The following is a 21453-nucleotide window of genomic DNA, read 5'->3' on the forward strand; positions in this document are numbered from 1 at the left end:
TTTGTGCGTTTACTGAATTTAAGGAAATGCTGTAGCAAGTGGAGAGATGAATCTCTTCTATGGCTGTTTTCACACTGCTTACCTTCTCTCAGAACGACCAGGAACATCGCGCAAAAACCTCAGAAGATCACGTTTTCTCGCACGAGATTTGCGCGACGTCACACAAATCTCGCATGAGAAAACGTGATCATCCGCGTTTTTTGCGCAATGTTCCGGGTTGTTCTGAGAGGAGGTAAGCAGTGTGAAAATGGCCTATAGCTCTTCTTTCTGAGGAAAACAGTCTGCTGGTTCTAGTCCAGATTACTGGATAAAATTAAGCAGGGCTGTAAACCAGCACTCTGCTGGTTCAAATCCCACTTCTGCCACAAACTCAGCAGGTGCCTTGGGTCAGCCAATCCTCTCAGCCCCAGCTTGACAGCCATATTGTGGGGATAATAATACACTGTTTGCCACTTTGAGTGGGGCACTCATCTGTCTAGAAGAGCAGTATATAAGCACAATTATCATGAGAGCTGATGTAACATAGTGGTTAAGTGATTGGGCTGGAAATAAGCACTCTGCTGGTTCGACTTCCACGCCTGCCATGAGCACAGCAGGTAGCCTTGGGTCAGCCCCTCCTCTCAGCCCAGCACCTCACCTGTGTTGATGACATTGACTTTGTTCATCGCTCTGAATGGGGCACTAATTTGTCTAGAAGAGCAATATATAAGTGCTTCTGTTGTTATTCTGGTAAATCATTACCAGACCTGTATAGTTTCCTGTGTCCTGGCTGCTATGTGTTTTTATATGGAACCCTCTAGATTCATGGATTTGGGATGAGGGATGTGCAGTGGTCATTGGCAGTAACCCCAAAAGGCGGGGGGGGGGGGAGTTAGGGGAAGGTTTGGAAAGGGTCTCTTTGGGCCTCCTGAGGCACACAGGGTTGCCTGAAGAGGAAAAGGAATTCTAAGCCTGCAAGGTGGTTGCCACAAGACAAGATGTCTTAACAACGAGTGATGGGTTCCCGGTATGCTTTCTTAATAAACCAACTATTATACTGGATCCAGGCCCATAAGGTGTGTGTGTGTGGTGGGGATGGGGGGGGGGAGAGAAACTATTGCAATAATAATTTGGTGTTGATTAAGTTTGCCATCCTCCAGATGAGGCCTCCCGATCTTCCAGAATTACAACTGATCTCCAGACTTCAGAGATGTTTTCCTGGGGAAATGGCTGCTTTGGTGGGCGGACCGTGTGGCTTTATATCCCACTGAGGTCTCTCCCCTCCCCAAGTTCCACCCTGCCCAAATCTCCAGAAATGTTCCAATCCAGAGTTGGCAACCTTAATGTTGTTGTATCACAGTGGAAAGATGAAATAAATGTATTCGGTGCACTTTGAATGTTTCCAAGTTGGCTCTTTCTGTTTCTAGCACCAGCGACCGAAGAATAAACAATGTGAACCTACCTTAAATAACGGTTGAGAGAATCCCTGAGATCTTGTAGACAATGTGCTTTGAATGCTCTAGAGCAGGGGTGGGCAATTGTTTTGGCTCGGGGGCCACTTTGTGGGAGTGGAGTTTAGCGGAGGGCCACACCTTTTAAAATGATTGCATTCATTAGTTAACTTTGCATTTCAGAAAAGGTATAAATTGTACATAAAAATCAATAAATATAAATTAAATAGTGGTAGTTTTATTCAATTTATTTATTGTGCTAATTTCATATCATCTATAGCTGCAAGCACATTTAATTTTAGAAGGAAATCTCGGTTCAAGGTGGATTTTTCTGACTGTCTTGGCGGGCCACAAAAAACTCTCTAGCGGACCACATGTGGCCCACGGGCCACAATTTGCCCACCCCTGCTCTAGAGTACGACACCATTACTGAGAATTACTATAGCCCACCGAATAAAGAGTCAGATGAATTTGTGTCTAACAAAGGGGGTGAGAATCCACGCCCTTCCTCTCAGAAGAAACGCTAAACCTTTCACTGCCTAGAAACCTTAAGAAACTGAAATATATATTCAGGCTAATCTCAGAGCGGTACCTAATCGTTTTAATAGCAGTTCCCGTACGAAAGGATTTTTGCAGTTCAATTTGGTCCATCGCAAAGAACAAAGCCAGTTTCTTCCCCAGCAATATCGGTCTGAGATCTCTTTATTTACAGAGGTAACCAAAGTCTAGGACGTGGTAATAGGACTCCAAGGAAGAAAGAACCTGAGTTTGCAAGAATGAGGAGAGGTTTTGGGGGGGGGCAGGGGGGACAAGACAGGAGGCTGCTATTTCCAATAAATCTTTTTAAAAAATTCTTTCTGCTTACAAGCCTTGACCTTGGGAGAGGGTCAGAGCTCAGGACCTAATTTTTAGGCACAGGAAGGCGCTAAGGGCACTCTGGATTCTGGCAGGGAGTAAGTCATTATGTTTTCTTCTGCTTGCGACCTACAAAAGAAAGAAAAGGAAGATGGGAAACTCTGCCGGCAACCCCAGGCCACGCCAGCTCTTCTTGCCACCTTAGAACATGTTTTTATGGCTTTGCGTCCTTTTTCTTACATTCAGAACTCTGGCCCATGAGCAATCTGAAATATTTATTTACTTCATCGATATCCCACCTTACAGAGTTCTCCCTCATTACCCTTCTTATACATGCCCAGGGCAATGCCAATCGCCACCTTGGGGCCAGGAAGCAATTTTCCCCAGGCCAGTTCGGCTAGGGATCCTGACAGTGTTTGGCCATCTTCTGGGCATGGAGCAGGGGTCACTGGGTGTGGGGTGTGTGGGAAGGGGAGGTAGTTGGGAATTTCCTGCATTGTGCTGGGGGTTGGACTAGATGGCCCTCGAGGTTCCTTCCAACCCTAGGATTCTACGACTCCATCCTCAAAACAACCCTGTAAGGTAGGTTAGGCTGGGCATGTGTGACTAGTCCAAGGTCACCCAGCATGCTTCCATGGCTGAGTGAGGATTCACACCCGGATCTCCCGGATACTAGTCCCACACTCTAACCACTACACCGCATAGACTCTCAGTGTGGGGCATAACTCAGCAGCACGCAGGAAGTCCCAACTTGGATCTCTGGTATCCGTAGGCAGTGGCTGCAAGGAAAGACCTTACTCTGAATTGGGCACTGGAGGGCGGCTGCTAGTCAGAGAAAACGAATCTGCACTAGGCGGACCAATGGTGGCAGAAAGTGCCATCAAGCCATAGCTGACTTATGGCAACCCCTGCTGTGGTTTTCAAGAGACTGAACAGAGGCTTGCCATTGCCTGACTCTGCACCGCAACCCTGGTCTTCTTTGGAGGTCTCCCATCCAATTACTCACCAAGGTCAATCCTGCTCAGCTTCTGAGATCTGAGAGCCTTACTCAATAGCCCTGTTCACAGGTTACAGTGAACACATGTACAAACCACGTATAGTGTACACTTGATTTTTCTTTATACATGCATTGAGGAGTTCTCATGTGAGGTTCAACGCATGCACAGCTGAACATGCAATTTAAACTCTACCTATAACTGGGAACTGGTAGCTGGTTTCATTTGTGAAGTGAATGAGTGTGGGTTCTTTCTTACAAACAGGTGTGCGTGAGTACATGCAGGTTCTATATGCACTCACTGTAAATGTGATCAGGGCTGCGTCATATGCTCCTGTTTTTTTTGACTTGGAGAAAAAGGGTCAGCGGCATTGCAGACCAGGGGTGTGTTTAGTTTAAAATCTACCTGCATAGAAACCTGTTATGGCCTGCCCACTGTAACAGGGCCCTGGCTTTGGGTGAATGGCCAGAATATATCTCTTATACACTAATAGCCAAGTAGCCCTGATCTGAGGATACTTAAATCCAGAGACTGGACCCATTAATGGACAAGACAAATCTTCCTAAACACCTAACAATTCCTCAGGTTTGCAGAAAAATCTAAAATATATATAAAGCACTGCCTGTAGCTTTAACCAGATTCTGTCAGTGGCTGTTGCTAGGCAACCGTAACAGTTTAGCCAGTATTCCAGGCTTGATTTCTGTCAGTTAAAGGCAGGGGGAGGGGGAAGGGCCCTTTCCAGGGCTGTTTTGGCTGTTGAGGAAGGACTCATTGGGGCCAGGCCTAGAAGCAACCACCAGGCAACTTGAAACCATGCAATATGCATGACTCATCCAGGCTGGCAGTTTCCTACTGCCCAACAGCAGCCTGTACCTCCAAAAGCCAGTGTAGTTTTGTAGTTAAGAGTTTCAGAGTAGGACCTGGAAGATCCAGGTTTGAATTGCCACTCTGCTGTGGAAGCTCACTGGGTGACTTTGAACTCTCAGACTAACCTACTTCTCATGGTTGTTGTGAGGATAATATGGAGGCAGCGAGCTTTGGTTTCCCATTGCGGAGAAAGGAAGTATATAAATGAAGTAAATGAATACATATATATGAAGAGGGGCAGATAAAAGGTAAGTTGTTTAGTGGGTTTGGAGAGAAGAACATAGGGAAAGGTGAGCATTTGGAGGCTGCCAGAAAGAGGAGAAAGAGGAAAGAGGAGCAAGGCTGTTAATGATAGGACGTTTTGGAAGTCTTTCATTCATAGGGTAGCCATATGTTGGAAGTGACTTGAAATCACATCACACTCACACAGAAAGAGGAAAAGAGGAAATAGTGTGGTCTCCTACCGTGCAACTGAGCCTGGCACCATGCAACTGGGCCATAGGGGGGAGGCTGTTGATGGTGGGGGAAGGTGAAGACGGGGGGTGGGAGGGACAGACAAAGGGGTGTGGGAAGGAGGGAAGGAAGCAGGAAAAGGAGAGAAGCTATGGGGGCAGGAAGGGAAAGAAGACATGGTGGGAGAGGGGAAAAAGCCCCCCTGCAAGTCCGTGTGGGTCCCCCACGTGTGTGTGTTTGTGTGTATATACACCAGAGCAGCGTTGAACTTCCAGAGTCCAACTGAAGCCCCAGTTACTTGGCAATGGATAGACCACCCACAGCGGGGCTCAATTTACTTACGTAGTTCGTTGTTCTTGGTTATAGCAATGGATGCCCTGGCTCTTGGTCCCTGCTGTGTGAAGTGGTAGCCAAACCGGATGATGGAAGGGCAGTTTTCCAACATGGCGGCCATCTCCATCTCCACTGAGTCCCCCAGCCTCTGACACTGCGAAGGTGACGAGAGACAGGAAGGCAGAGTATGATGGGCGGAGGGACACCTGGGTTGGGCCTGACATCACCCTTTTTAGGGGTTAGGGGTAGAAAGGGATGGTGTAGACTGTATGTACAAGCAGGGCTTTTTTTCAGCTGGAACGTGGTGGAACGGAGTTCCGGCACCTCTTGAAAATGGTCACATGGCCAGTGGCCCCGCCCCCTGATCTCCAGGCAGAGGGGAGTTTAGATTGCCCTCCGTGCTGGAGGGCAATCTAAACTCCCCTCTGTCTAGAGATCGGGGGGAGGGGCCACCGGCCATGTGACCATTTTCTCCAAGGGCGATTTAAACTTTCAAAAACTCCCCCTTGTTCCAGCTGACCCAAAGTGACGTCATTGTGCGGTCCTGAGTTCCACCATCTCTTTTTCCAGAAAAAAAGCCCTGTGTTCAAGATATGCCACTGGCGAAGAAGTAGAAAAGGGCAATGAAAATGACCAACAGCTTTGAGTCCATTTGCTGTGAGGAAAAGCTCAAATTTGGGGGACTTTTTTTGTTTCGGAAAAAACATCACTAAGGGATGTGACCGAAGTTTATAGATTTACAAACGCGGTGAAAGTGGATGGCGGGAACTTCTCCTTTTCCTCCAATTCTAGAATTCAGGACCACGAGAGGAAAAGTATTGGCAGGTCATTTAGAACAGGCAGAAGAAAAGACTTTTTCACAGATTGTGTATGTATCTAACGTGGAATTCACTGCCATTTTTAACAAATGGCTGCCTGGATCCATGCTATGGTAACATCAAGGCTTGACTACTGTAATGCTCTATACATCGGTCTCCCATCTAAATTAACTAGGAGGCTCCAATTAGTGCAAAATGCGCAACTCGATTGTTATCAGGAGCAAGCAGGAACTTGAACATCAATCCCACCCTACAGTCGCTCCACTGGCTACCCATCATTTACCGTGCTCAGTTCGAAGTATTAGTTATTACATACAAAGTTCTTCACAGCTTTGGTCTGGCATACCCACGGGACCACCTCCCTCCCTATGTCCCTCCACGGCAGCTTTGCTCATCTGAACAGGGTCTCCTGCAGGTGCCAGGCTGCACACAGGTGAAGTCAGCAGCAGCCTGTACAAGGGCTTTCTCTGTGGTGGCCTCCTATCCTGTGGAACAGCCTGCCTGAGGAGGTCAGAAGAGCCCCCACTCTCCTGGCTTTTCGTAAACAATGCAAAACCAAACTATTCATAAGGCTTTTTACTCAAATGGGAGGGCTGTATTGTAGAGAAGGGGTCTCAGATGCTTTGCTAATGAGTTAGGGACCATAAACTTCATTGCTATATTGCCTTACATATTATCTGCTGCTTTAAATATGTACTCCTGTGTACCACCTGTGCTCCATGTTGTCTAATGTTAGTCCTAGAATGGATTATGTTCTGCTTCACTATTTTTTCTACTCTATATTGGATTCTTGCTAATGCTATGTCTTTTAAACCTGTATCTATTTACCCTATGGCATTGTTTATGGAAATGTCCTTGAGACAGTATTGAAATGTCCTTGATACTGATTGTATTAACCTCATACTGTGTAATCCGCCTTGAATCTCAGTGAGAAAGGCGGACTATAAATGACATACGTACATAAATGGCCATAAAACGTGACTGGAATCTCCACATTTAGGGAAGTATAGCTGTGAATACTGGACAGTGAAATAGGTAGATACTAGAGGAAGACTCTTGCCTTCCTACCCTGGCTGTGATCTGTCCAGAGCATCTTGCTGGCCCCCGCTGGGAAAAAGAAGCCAAACGAGATGGACATTTGGATGTACGCAGCACACCACTTCTTAAGAGACTGCATGAGAACAGAAAGGTACACGGGACCCAAGTTTACAGACCACCAACGAGCGCCTCTCTTAGATCTGCCTGGTGAACCTGAAAACGTCAACGGCCCCTCGCATGTGCACGGAATGAAGGATGCCTGACCTGGTTGTCCACCTTGAGCTCGGACAGTGTGGTGTTCTGCTTCATGGCTTTAATGACTTCCATCATCCCGGCACTGGTGATGAAGTTGGATTCAATATTGAGGCTTTGGAGGATCTTGTTCTCTTTCAGCATCTCAGCCGCTGCCTGGGAGAAAAAAAGCCAAGGTGATGCCAGCAGCCCCTGTTGCAAGTTAGCCCTGGCATCTTCCTAGCTGATTGAGGCTAAAACCAGTTTCCCTTGAATCTGGAGCCCATAACATGAAAGGGCAATATTGATTAATCCTTCTTGCTTCGGTCGTGGGATCTCCCAGCTATCTCCTCTCTTCCTTGCCAGCTCTTTGCTGGACTCACACCCTGGACCAACTCACCAAACTTCCTCAGGGAGCCTGCCAAGAAAGAAGAGTCCAGTAGCACCTTTAAGACTAACCAACTTCTTTGTAGCATAAGCTTTCAAGAACCACAGCTCTATTCGCCAGATGCATCTGACAAAGAGAGCTGTGGTTCTCGAAAGCTGATGATACATCAGACAAACAGAACTCTGGTTCTTGAAAGCTGACAATGCATCTGACGAAGAGAGCTGTGGTTCTCAAAAGCTGACGATGCATCTGATACAGAGAGCTGTGGTTCTCGAAAGCTGATGATGCATCTGACAAAGAGAGCTGTGGTTCTTGAAAGCTAATGCTACAAAAAAGTTGGTTAGTCTTAAAGGTGCTACTGGACTCTCCTTTCTTCGTCAGATGCATCGTCAGCTTTTGAGAACCACAGCTCTCTTCATAGCATAAGCTTTCAAGAACCACAGCTCTCTTCGTCAGATGCATCATCGGATGTATCTGACAAAGAGAGCTGTGGTTCTCGAAAGCTGACAATGCATGTGACAAAGAGAGCTGTGGTTCTCGAAAGCTGTCAATGCATCTGATGAAGAGAGCTGTGGTTCTCGAAAGCTGATGATGCATCTGACAAAGAGAGCTGTGGTTCTTGAAAGCTAATGCTACAAAAAAGTTGGTTAGTCTTAAAGGTGCTACTGGACTCTCCTTTCTTCGTCAGATGCATCGTCAGCTTTTGAGAACCACAGCTCTCTTCATAGCATAAGCTTTCAAGAACCACAGCTCGCTTCGTCAGATGCATCATCGGATGCATCTGACAAAGAGAGCTGTGGTTCTCGAAAGCTGACAATGCATCTGACAAAGAGAGCTGTGGTTCTCGAAAGCTGTCAATGCATCTGATGAAGAGAGCTGTGGTTCTCAAAAGCTGACGATGCATCTGACGAAGAGAGCTGTGGTTCTCAAAAGCTTATGCTACAAAAAAGTTGGTTAGTCTTAAAGGTGCTACTTGACTCTTTACTATTTTGCATCTACAGGCTAACACGGCTAACTCCTCTGGATCTATGCTGAGAAAAAGGGAATCTTCTGAAGAGCTACGTACATGTGCCACTGGGTCGTTGCTCCGGGTGGCCACCAGACTGAGCCTCTTCACTTGAGTGTTGGTTTTCATGGCTTCACAGATTTCTTTCAGTGTCTGAATGGGAATGTCCTGTCAGGAGGAAGAACAAAACCCACACTTTGTAAAGTTCTGAAACACCTACGCTTCACTAACCTGGACAAGGGCTGATAAACTGAAGCTGAATTTGAACAAGATGTTGGTGTTACTGGGAGGCAGAAGGACTGACCTAGATATTCAGGTACGTCCTGTACAGGATGGGGCTGCACTTCCCTAAAGGAGCAGGTTCACAGCTTGGGTTTCTGCCAGACCTGGGCCTCCCTGTTGGATAAGCAGGTGGCAGTGGTAACCCATGGCACCCTTCACCAGCTTTGGCTGGTGAGCCAGCTGCAGCCTGGGTTAAAAAAAGATCTTACCACAATGGTGCATGCCCTGGCAACATCAAGCTTAGACTACTGCAGTGCACTCTACATGGGACTGCCCTTAAAGAGTGTCCGGAAACCACAATTGTTATAGAATGATGCCGCAAGAGGGCTAACTGGAGTATTATAAGGACCGCATCACTCCAGTCTTGTTCCCTGAATGAGCCTCCTTCCTGTTTTTTTTTTGTTTTTTTCTCTTTTTTCCCCTCCTTCCAGTTTTAATTGTTGCATTTTTTATATATGCAATGTTTTGAAAGTTGGTATTTAACGTCTTTTTAATTGTTTGTCACCTTGTGGGTCCACAGTGGGTGGAAAGATGGGATTAAAATGTTCAAAATAAATAATCTGAGCAATCAATTTTTAAAGTTACTTATATTGGTGGTCATGGCAGTAAAATAGGAAGTTTCATCCACCTCCAGTGCCTCTTTTTAGTGCTCCCAGGAGACACCGACCTTAATATTGTTAAGGTTAACTTCTTCAAGATCTTTGTCGTTGCTCTGGATTTTCTTCAACGTCTCATCCACGTTGGTGGGGTTGGGGGGCTCGTCCGGGACTGGCTTGTATTTATCTGGCTGCACCACACCTATGAGAGAGGGACACGCCATAGAAATTTTCATAGAGGAGAGAGGGTGTGCTCTTCATTTTCTGCTTAACATAGACCTTTGACATCATTGTTCCAGAGCCATACTTGCACTAAGAAATGGCAGTACATAGCGGTCAAAAGACTCTGTGCTACAAATCATAAATGTAGGCCATTTTCACACTGCTTACTGGCCACAGAGCATCGCGCCAAGCTCCCAGAACGACAGTGTCTTCCTGGTGTGATTTCGCGTGAGAACAGTTCTCGCACGAAATCGCACCAGGAAGACGCTGTTGTTCTGGGAGCTTGGCACGATGCTCCGTGGCCAGTAAGCAGTGTGAAAATGGCTACAATCTCTAACATACTCTAGGTGCCATTAGGCAAGCCAAAGGCTCTCAGATTATGGTCCTTTTCCACCAACCCACCCCAATAAAGAACATAAAGCTGTGAGCCTCAGTGACCCTCCGACCATTATCACAGCAACCGGAATTGGAGCTCACTCACTGTTTATTCCTTCTGTGTTTGTGATGTTGCCACTGCAGATAGCGTCGTAATATTGCTTGTTGCTCATCAGTGTGTACATGCCTAGGATGGCTGCAAGGAAGCAAAAGAGAAACAGGCAGCTGTCAGCCACACTTGTGTGTACATCAAAAGCAGAGTTGCTTTTGTGACTCCAATATGTACTCGCAAGGCTTAGGAAAAGGCAGCGTGTGCTGGGTTGCGGGGGGAGACGGATGCTCAAGTCCTGCAATGAATTCTTCCATGCTCCACCTTAGCAACTTTGCAGATCTGAACAGGGCCTTCTGCGCATATAAACCTGCAAATCGGCAAAATCAAGCAGTTGCTCCTATATGTGCATTCTCGGTGCAGGCCCCCACCTTGTGGAATGGCCTGCCTGGAGAGGTCAGGAAAGTTCCCACTCTCTTGGCTTTCCACAAAGTGCAAAACTGAATTATTCGAAGGGGGGGTCACTCAGGCAATAGGACTGTGCTGTAAGGACATTGTCCCTGCCGCTTTGATAAAGGGGCAGGGACTGTAGACTATACTACTGGGTAGTGTCTGGTTGATGATCAGGATTCGTAGCACCTTAAAGACCAACTAGATTTCCAGGGTAGGAACTTTCAAGACTTTGACTCTCAAAAACTCACAACCTGGAAATCAATATCAATCAATCATTTATTGCGGTCGCAAGACCAGCCAAGATAAGTACAGATAAAAAAGAACGGTTTTTAAATACTTAAAATGGACAAATACATAAAAGATGACAATATATATATATATAAAACTATAAATCTCACTTCATTAATTCACTTCCCAGCAATTGACATTTCCTTCGTTAAGTTATTCCATTTCCTGAGTACCGTCACACAGAATTTTGCAACTGCATAAGATACAGTTCTCTGACTATCCTCTAAAAGATATACCCGAAGGTTTCAGGGCTAAAATCCATGTAATACTGTAATGGTTTGAATTTATAAAGCAGTGGAATAATTAATTGCATCCTATCTTCTTGATAGAATTCGCAGTGTAAAAGTACGTGTGTGATATTTTCAGCCATTTTATTCGAACAGGGACAGCAACGCTGTTGCAAAGGCAGGTGAGAGAATCTCCCATACAAAACTGCAGAGGGGAATGCATCAAATCGTGCTCTAGAGAAGGCCCATCTACATCTTTCATTTGTAAAATCTGAAAGATATGGGGATGTAGTGTAACTCAGTTCTTTTTTAGGCTCTTATAACTTAGAGGGAGTATTGCCTCATCATTTTGGGACTCTATATTCATTCATCTTTGCGTTATTAAAGCTTTTGCTTTGTTGAGTCCCATATCAAACAGGGCTACCGGGTCTAAGCCAATCAGTTTAATTTTATCAGCTATCTTTGAGCACCATGAAGTTCAGAAGCTAGCAACAAGGGCATTAAGCCCTTTGGCTCAAGATGAATTCTTAGCCAATAATAGATGGCATGTTCCCAGATTTTTAGTTCGACTCGTGCCTAAGAATGACATTAGGAGTACATCTAGGTACATTAAATAGCGATCTAAGAAATTTAGATTGGACCGTTTCTAAGATCTTAACATTAGCAGTTAGTCCCATTTGTGATCCATATAAGAGTTGCACTAATAATTTTGTTTGGAAACGTTTCAGGGATGCAGGTATAAAGCCCGCACCTACAACCTGGAAATCTGGTTGGTCCTTAAGGTGCTACTGGACCGGAATCTTGTTCTTCTACTACAGACCAACACAGCTACCCTCTGGCAGCAGCTCACTAGAGCCTCACTTGGAGATCTTTCGTATCACCTACGACACACTCCTTCCATTTATATCCCACTTTTCTCCTCAATGGGGACTCAAAGCAGCTTACACCACTCTTCTCTCCTCCAGTTTATCCTGACAACGATCATGCGAGGTGGGTTAGGCTGAGAGTGTGTGACGGGCCCAAGGTCACCCAGCAAGCGTCTGTAGCAGCGTGGGAATTTGAACTTGGGTCTCCCAGATCCTAGGCTGACATGCTAATCACTCTGCTATGCTGGATCTCTCTGCCTGGTCCTTTGAACTGGGAATTGAACCTGGGACCGTCAACATGCAATGCAAGTATCTGCCCCTGTCCATCGGACCTGGTTGAAACAGGTGAATACGTTCTTTCGCACTGCTCATTTTATAAGGACATTTGGAAAATATATATTGCCCCTATCCTGTCCAAGTATCCCAGCATATTGTTGTTGTTATTGTTATTGTTGTTATTTCGATTTATAAACCGCCCAACAGTTGAACAACAGTTAAAATCAATAAAAACAAGAAAACAATAATTCTAAAATCAACATACAATAAATAATAATAAAATAAATTAACCAAATACATTAAGGCGCAATGGTGGGGAGAACTCCCCCACCCCAAAGGTGGAAGGCCGACATGGCACCGCCCCATTCAACCACCGAATGCCTGGCGGAACAGCTTCGTCTTACAGGCCCGGTGGAACAATAATATGTCCCGCTGGGCCTGGGTCTCCATTGACAGAGAGTTCCACCAGGCTGGGGCCAGGACTGAAAAGGCCCTGGCCCTGGTTGAAGCGAGGCCATTTTTATACTTCCCTTCTCTTTCTTGATCGTTTTGATAAAATGAACCTTAAGCTGGCCAAATTTTGTGCCTTGGCATGCTCAACAAGGAAGCATTGGTCTAGTTTTTTATTATCACTATTAAGAGCACTATAAACCCCTTACAGTATAAAAGTATGTATTATCCTAATAAAATGATGTATTATTCTTTTATGCATTACTTTTTACTTACTTGCCATGTTTGTAGCGCATGGCTGATCATGGATCACAAATAAAACTGAACATTCAAAGCTAATGCTATACCCCTGAGCCACAGCGCCCCCCCCCCCCCAAAAAAGCCTATAAAATGAGAACTATCGCCATCTACAAAGCCAGAAAACTCAGGCCAGCACAGAAGTCCCCCTCCTTCACTACCCACTTCAGGGATTCTTGGGCCTTCTCTGACCCAGGCGTCCAGATTTATTCATGTCATTTTTAAACCACCTTTCTCACTGTGACTCAAGGTGGATCACACAGCATAATTTAAATCAACAGAAATGGGACATCCAACAAGCAATGAAAAAAATCCAAAAACAAGCAAAAGTCTGAAACGGAGGTGAAATAAGCCATACGTATTTACATGACATGGTAAACAATGCTGAAATTACATAACAGGATCAAACTTAAAGCAACCGTCCATACGTGCTATACGCAGCAGTATAGTCCACAGTCCCTGTCCCTTTCAGTTGTCAGTCTCCAGGTAAGGTCTGGAGATTTCACAGAATTAAAACTGATCTCCAAACTACAGAGATTAGTTCCCCTGGAGGCTTTGCAGAGTAGCCTCTATGGTATCATATCTATGTTGAGCTCCTTCCCCCCTCCAAACCCTGCCCTCCAAAGACTCCATTCACCAAGGAATTTCCAGAACCTCAGTTCCTGGGAAAACCCAGACATAATGTTAGTCCCCTCTACGAATCGCCAAAAACTATTATGGTTTTACCATAGAGTTTCCGGCGATTCCTAGACAGGAGTAACAACAGCTGCCTCGCTGTGTTCCCTTCTGGTCTCCTGCTGATTGTCAGGCTGGGCCTGGCCACCTGGAGTTCTCCTGGAATTACAACTGATCTCTAGACTATAGAGATCAGTTTTCCTGGAAGAAATGGCAGCTTCAGAGAGTGGCATCTATGGTACCACATGGCTGCTGAGCTCTCTACTTCTTCCTTAATTCTGCCTTCCGCAAGCACAACCACCATACCTCCAGGAACTTAAGCTAGAGCTAGCATCCTTACACGTGGCTGCCAGTTACTTTCTGCAGCCAAGAGGAGGTGGGAGCAGGTCACGGGGCTAGGTGTGCCCACTTGAGGTTTGGGGGGGGGAGCCCAGGGAGGGTGGGCCTAGAGGGAAGGAAGAACATCTGCTGTATCATGGTGGTTAAGTGGTTGGGTTGTAGGTCAGCACTCTGCTGGTTCGACTCCCACTACTGTCAGCCGGTGCCCTTAGGGAAGCCCCTCAGCCCAGCTCCCCAACTTATTGTGGGGATAATAACAACACTGACTTTGTTTGCTGCTGTATCTAGAAGAGCATTATATAAGCACTCTGTTGTTGCTGTTTTTGTCTTTATAGCAGGGTATAATGCCACAGGGTCTCTCCAAAGCTGGCATTTTCTCCAGGGGGAGTGATCTCTCTAGCCTGGAGAGAGAGCTCTAGCCTGGGGCCTCCTTTTCCAGGAGGTTTGGTTCCCCAGGGAACCCATCTCTCCACCTGGCGAAGGCTGCTTCTGCTCCAGGTCTGCCTAGGCCACAATCAGCTCTGATTCCCAGAGCTCAGCAGGAAGCAGAGGGGGGGCTGGCCAGGCGCCAGCCACAAGCTAAAACCAGACACTTCAGGCTCACTCTTGGCCTATCAGTTTACACCTGCCAGGGAGCTGCTTTGGCAACAAAAATAAGCGGGGCATTGGAGGGGAGTGGGCATCAAGGGACTTTCCGGCTTGCGGGCAAGTTGGGGTAACCTGCCCTCACTCACCCACCCCCTGGAACAGGGAGTGCCATCCAGAAAATTATATCATTCACGGGAGAGGATTCCCTGTTGTCTCTCTGCATGATTAATTGCTCTGGCCTGGCCTCCTTCCAATCAGTCTCCACAAGCAGCAGGTATTTCTGCTCTCTTGTGTATGATTGCATCATCTTTTTAAGCTGCTACATCCTCCAGTTTGCAGGATCTGAGTAGGTCTGTTAGAGATAGAACGTTTTGGAGGTCTTTCATTCATAGGGTCGCCATAGGTCAGAAACAACTTGACAGCACATAACGCACACACACATTTGTTTTGTGCTAGGCTTTTAATATTCACCCGTGTTACTTTCTTTTTTATACTTCTTATTTAACAGGGTTGTATATATATTCTTATGACTATTCTGTTAATGTATGTTTTATTCCACTGGTCTTTGACCGTAATAAATGACTGATGGATCAATTGATTGATACTGGAATTTATCATAGAATCCTAGGGTTGGAAGGGCCTGCCAGGGTCATCTACTCCACCCCCCTGCACAATGCAGGAAACTCACAGCTACACCCCCCCCCTTTTATTTGTCAATTTTCTGTTGTGCTGTGTTTGTTTTGTGTTTTATTTTGTAAGTTGCCTCGAACAGGTTCTCTGGAGAGGTGGCATAGAAATTTTCTAAATAAATCAATTAATGGACACATTCTGGATTATACAGAGATGCAGCGCAGTTTCCTAACCTCAGAGGATCTTGCCTGCGTGAGGTGCAATCCCAGGGTCACCTTCTTCCAAGCAGGAGGTACACCCAGAAAAGTGACTCGCCAGCACGGAGAGTAGCTTTTATTTCTACCCGTGCTTGTGGCACTCTGTGATTTCCCTCGTGAGGGCAACTGAGACAGAACATGGCGCACCTGATCTGGGAATCTGTGTTTGCAACCCTACAGCAGATATGTCTGTTCAGGGGAATATGAACAGAGCTCTACCCAAAGCGGTTTTGGCCCATCCCTTTTCGAAAGCGTGCTTCCCTTCGGAAGGGGAAAGCGCTCTGCACGCAAAAGAAAGTACTTCGCCCGAACGAAAAGAAATGTGGGCACTGCTCAGAGCAAAGACACCCTGCCCATGTTCCGAGGTGCTAGCTGAGTCAGCAGGTTGGAGTTATCCCTGCTACTAGATAGGACCGGTACATGCAATCAGCTCTTGGAGGGGTTTGGTATTTAGGGGAGAGGATTCACAAAGCCCACTTCTTCCATCGCACAAAGTAAGTTGTGGCGCTTGTGCAATTCTTGGGGGTAGAAGGGAGGGCTGAGGTGGAGCATCCCATGTCCTCTACAGAATCAGCCCATGGGTCCATTCAGCCCAACGTCCTCAAGTCTGGCTCCCCCAAGGTGTCCCCAGCCCTTCTTCTTGGGATTCTTTTAAGTGTAGGCGCCAAGAACAGAATCTTGAACCTTTCATGTGCCAAATAGGAGCTCATCCACTGAGATGTGAAATCACAGAAAGGACAAGACCTAACCACTAGGGATGCCAGCCTCCATGTGGTGGCTAGAGATCTCCCGGATCTACAACTGATCTCCAGGCAACAGAGATCAGTTCCCTGGAGAATATGGCTGCCTTGGAAAGGGGGACTCTATGGCATTATACCCAGCTGAGGTCCCTCCCCTCCCCAAACCCTGCCTTCTCCAGGTCCCCCCCCCAAATCTCCAGGAATTTCCCAGCCAGGAACTGGCAACCCTACTAACCACCGTCTGAAAGGCTGGGTGACACACCCTGCCTGCCTGAGCAACCCAGGCCTAGAACTGTCTTGCTTATTCCTAGTATGTGATTTTTACAGATAACTGCCTCTATATATAGAAGTTCCATTTAACTACCGCATAAACATCAACAGACTTTTCTTAGAGGTGAGGCGATTTTTCTAATTCCATGACTTTATCATTCCAGAATGTCACTCTGTGCCGTGACCCTCTTCTCCTTAATTCCAGTTTAATCGGGAGAATTTCGAAAACTGGATCACGAGCAGCTTGCAACGGCTTCAGTTCGTCCCATTCTTGCACTTTGCCCCCTCCCACCTTTTGAGCAGACGAAGGCCAGGAGCATTCCAAGAAATCCGTAGGCAATAGGCAGGGCTTTTTTCCAGCTGGAACATGGTGGAACGGAGTTCCGGCACCTCTTGAAAATGGTCACATGGCCGGTGGCCCCGCCCCCTGATCTCCAGGCAGAGGAGAGTTTAGATTGTCCTCCATGCAGCACAGCGCGGAGGGCAATCTAAACTCCCCTCTGTCTGGAGATCAGGGGGTGGGGCCACTGGCCATGTGACCATTTTCGCCTAGGGTGATTTAAACTTTAAAAAACTTGTTCCAGCTGACCCAAAGTGACATCATTGTGCAGTCCTGAGTTCCACCACCTCTTTTCCCAGAATAAAAGCCCTGGCAATAGGCATCCCTCTCTTTTCTTCCCTGTGAGTTTTCCCATTCTTCTTTTATTTGGCATGTCTAAACCCGGGAGACCATGACCACATCTTGTGGCAGTGAGTACCACAAGATTTATGAACAAAGCACATCCTTCTGTTTGTCCTGAATCCACTGCCAAGAGGTCCCGGGGGGCCCTTCCCAATGTCTTCCACACACACCCTTCTGCCCCTCCCCTTTATCTTTTTTTACCAGCAATGTCGCACATCTCTGCATCAGTGGCATTAGCTAAGGCCTCTTCCAGTTCGGGCTCCAGCGTGATCTGCTCTTCTTTGGGGATCTCTCGCTTGGGGTTCTTCGGGATGAAGGGTTTTCCTGTCACCAGGGGACACAAGAACAAAAATTCGCACCAGAAAAGCAAAGCAAACTTGGTAATAAAAGGCAGTCGGTTGTGTGTCAGTCTTCTGGAAGAGTTGGCAACCTCCAGGTAGAGCCTGGAGATTTCCCAGAATTACTATTGATCTCCAGACTAGAGAGATCTGTTCCTGTGGACACAATGGCTGCTTTGGAGACTGTATGGCATTATGTCCCACTGAGCTCCCTCCCCTCCCCAAACCCCACATTCCTCAGTCTCCACCCCCAAATCTCTTGTAATTTCCTCAACCCTACTTCTGTGTCATGTTTCATTGGGTGGGCTTTCACCCTGCCATCCCTTCACCAATATCCAGCCACAGAATTATTATTTCTAAATAGTAGAGAGACCAGTAGCACCTTTAAAACTAACCAACTTTATTGTAGCATAAGCTTTCAAGAACCATAGCTCTGTCAGATGCATTGTCAGTTTTCAAGAACCACAGCTCTCTTCGTCAGATGCATCATCAGCTTTTGAGAACCACAGCTCTCTTTGTCAGATGCATCTGACAAAGAAAGCTGTGGTTCTCAAAAACTTATGCTACAATAAAGTTGGTTAGTCTTAAAGGTGCTACTGGACTCTACTATTTTGCAACTACAGACTAACATGGCTAACTCCTCTGGATATTATTATTTCTAATAATTCATTTCTCCTTATTGTCAGATTTTAGTACTACAAAGATTGCCAGTAGTTGGAGATGCTTGCTTCGGAATTAAAGCCTGCCTCAAGCTTAAATCTGCAAAAGTTTTGTGTGTATAAAGGTGAGATTTTTGCCGCTCCTCACTGAAGCTCACCACCTGTGTTTCAGTATGAGTCACTGTTCTGTGTGAAAAGAGGCACGCTCAGGCTAGTGACTCATGCATAGATGCAATGGGCAGCCACTTTTACATACAGGTAATTCTGCTGAATCGCTGCACTAACAATGATCAGTCAGTCCAGTCCACCACCACCACCATGCATAACTGTTCAGTCCACTCCAGCATGGGCTGATTGGAAAGAAGAAAGACCAGTGCAGAGACTCATGCAGGGATGTGTCAAGCTGCCTCCTCTGATGGTGAGTACCTTTCTCTGAAACAAGCCTTCTTTCACATGACAGTTTTCTCTTAACACACTACTTTCACGGTTTGGGAAACGACTACTCTAACACCATCAGGGCAAGAAACTTGCTTCAAAACTGAACATCAGCATTTTTGGAATTCTGAAGCAACCCTGCGAGGCAGGCCCATTTCATGGAATCTCTCCCTTCTGTCTGCCAGGCTTCCTTCCGAGTGCTGTCAAAATGGCCTTCAATAAAGTGGCCAGCTTAGATGGAGCAGTTACAGAGAGGAAGCTACAGATGTCCTGACCTTTTGAGAACGCTCAATTTCTGCCTGGGCTCCCAGTTCCTAATTGAAATAAGGAAAGGCAGGCTGAGCGGCCCTTCGCTATGTGCTCGTCTCTGGCTCTTTCCTTCATTCTAGCTCAGGGAGAAACAAATAAGCGTGGGAACTGAGCAAGCGAAGGAAAGGGCACTCCTGAGAGAGCTCTCATCTTCCCTTTGGCTCACCGGAGGCACCTGTTGCTTCTTATCAAATGTGCTCAGAATATTCTGACAAAGCCTCTCAGCTGAGGTTGGCAATTGCTCTGCAAGAATCCAATGCAACAGAACTTCCTGGGCCCAACACTGTTGCACAATACCAGGGAAGGCTCCCTCCAAAGGGTTCCCAAATAGTCTTTCTGGCAAAGCTAGGGTTGCCAAGCTCCAGGTGGGGCCTGGAGGTCTCCCAGTATTACAACTGACCTCTATACCCCAGGGTATCAACTCCCCTGGAGAAAATGGCAGCTTTGAAGGGTAGACTCTACGCCCTTCCCAGGCTGCATCCCCAAATCTCCTGGCATTTTCCAACCCAAAGTGGCAACCCTACGCAAGGGACTTGTGTTGCTAATGGCTCTGTGGCAGACACAAAGAGCCAGTGCAGTGTAGCAGAGAGCACTGGGCTTGGATTGGGAGACAGCTTCAAATCTCCACCTAAACCACCTCACTGGCTTGTTGTGAGTTTAAAATGGAGAAACACTCTGAAGTCCCTAGAGGAAAGACGAGGTGAAAAATGGGAGGGAGAGAAATGTAACAGGCGAAGTATTTGCTACTCCACCTCTGGGAGGGAAGCTGCACCAGGTCAATTTCTGCGTGGTGGGAATGATAAAAAGGCAAAACCTTTTCATGCCACCCAGAGCTCCCTGGAGGGCGGTTGGTGTTCTACTGGGAGGCAGAAGTGAGCCAGAGGTTCAACAGCTGGCCAATGTCCCACTTTTGCACTGCCTGCCACTGGCAATATTGTGCAAGGGCAGCCGAACACCAGCCCTTGATTGCTGAACCAGAAGGAGCCGGTGCTCCACTTCTTGAGCAAACTCCCAGGAGCCATTTGCCAGGCAGGAGTAAGGAAGGCAAAGCTTTTCCTGGCAGAGAAACAACAGGATGGATAGAGTTTTGCCTGGTTCCTCTTTAGTCCTCCTGTTTTATTGATTGGTAGCTGCAGGGGGAATGATTTTTGCAGTCAAATGGCAGGCTAAAAATAGCATATAGGCAGGCATGTTTAGCTCAACCTTATTTTCCTAACCTTATTTTCCACAGAGGAACCCTGAAATTGATTTTTCAAAACCTAAGGAACCCCTGCCTATGAAAACAGGAAAAGCTGATGGTGGGGAGTGCAATTCAATCACTGCAAAATTATTATCAAGAAAATGTATTTGAAAGGAGCATGTGTGGGTGTGTCTGCTTGCATTGTAAAAAAAGGGTGAGGCATTTATTCTGTCTTTTTTTGCATTATCTAACCTTTTTTTCAAATATTAAAATGTCAAATCAAAATTAAGTTTAATTAAATATCAAAATAAAGTTTACACTCAATGTAATGTTTACTTTCAGTGTGATATTTGGGCTTGTATATTTGGAATTTTTGTGACATTCCAAATTTTTAATTTATTTATTCCTTTATTTCTCATGGAACCCCTCATGATGTCCTGTGGAACCCCTGGTCAGGAATAGAGATGGGCATGAACCAGAAAAAAACTGAACCATGTGGTTTGTGGTTCATCAAATTTCATGAACCACGAACCACGAACTTTCACGAACCTGCCCCTGGTTCGCAAACCAGTTCGTTTGGTTCGTGAAAACGTCACATCCAGGTCAGAAAATCGTCACTTTCGGGTCAGCAGAAGGTCTGCAAGAAGTCCATCCCCTGTTGCCTAGGAAACTGATTTATTGGCACCGGGCTGTCTACAGTGATGAACCAAAAAATGAACCAAACGAACCAGCCTAAGAGTTCGTGGTGGTTCGTCAGAAATGGGATCTGATGAACTGTGGTTCGCGAATCATGAACCGGACTGGTTCGTGCTTAATTTAGTTCATATTTTGGTTCATGCCCATCTCTAGTTGGGAATCACTGGCAGAACTTCTATAGCAGAGCAGGGCCAAAGGAAAGGGTATAGCCCCAGAACCTATTTCGGAGCCATAGCCATGGAACAGGTGAAGAAACTGAAAAGAATGTGCAGAGTATCTTGTCCTTGCCCTGAGGAGCAACGATCAGTCCCCACAAATTTAAGGGGCCAGGAGATTTACTTTCCAGGGGCAGCTTAAACTCCAACACTTTTCATTTTTGGGAATTCATCTCACTTCCACACTTGGGATATCCAACCCCAAGCCCAAAATATCTGGGGCCGGTTGCAATTGTCAAGGAGAGAATGTCGCTCTGAATGTGTCTGTCGTGCTCATTCCAGGAGGCTTTGCCCAGACAAAGCAGAGCTGAACGCAAGACCTCCGCTCCTTTGCCAAGCCTGAGCAGAGCAGTTAGACAGCAAACAGAGCTCCTTGCAAGACCCTGGCTCCTGCAGAAGCGATCTCTTCTTACAGTTCCTCTGGCAGCGAGCCAGAAGGCACATTTGCAACAGGAAGAATTCTATAATCCTGCTTTAACGGGTGGCAGCATCGAGCACTGAAATGCTTTTGCTTTTAGGAAGACTGGAATGAAAGAGGCAAGCTACTCAAAGGAAGAGCCAGCTTTTCTGGCTTCAATAACCGGAACCGGGAGGAGGCACTGAAGGTCAAGGAAGGCTGGAGAACTTTGGAAGCTGACTCGGGAG

General features: G+C 46.4%; 1 protein-coding gene across 1 annotated transcript in view; it reads right to left on the reverse strand.

The window, feature by feature from the left end:
* Positions 1–2114: 2114 nt before the first annotated feature.
* TMOD4 (tropomodulin 4) overlaps positions 2115–21453 on the reverse strand; it is a 41609-nt gene continuing 22270 nt past the window's right edge. Inside the window, exons 4-10 of the mRNA XM_054999620.1 lie at positions 17178–17300; positions 9996–10085; positions 9364–9494; positions 8475–8582; positions 7054–7197; positions 4943–5087; positions 2115–2414 (exon numbers count right to left, since the gene is read on the reverse strand). Coding sequence (XP_054855595.1) covers positions 2392–2414; positions 4943–5087; positions 7054–7197; positions 8475–8582; positions 9364–9494; positions 9996–10085; positions 17178–17300 — 764 coding nt within the window. The 3' untranslated portion in view covers positions 2115–2391. The remainder of the gene's footprint in view (positions 2415–4942; positions 5088–7053; positions 7198–8474; positions 8583–9363; positions 9495–9995; positions 10086–17177; positions 17301–21453) is intronic.

This window comes from Eublepharis macularius, chromosome 1 (assembly GCF_028583425.1).
Source record: "Eublepharis macularius isolate TG4126 chromosome 1, MPM_Emac_v1.0, whole genome shotgun sequence".
Taxonomy (NCBI): Eukaryota; Metazoa; Chordata; class Lepidosauria; order Squamata; family Eublepharidae; genus Eublepharis; species Eublepharis macularius.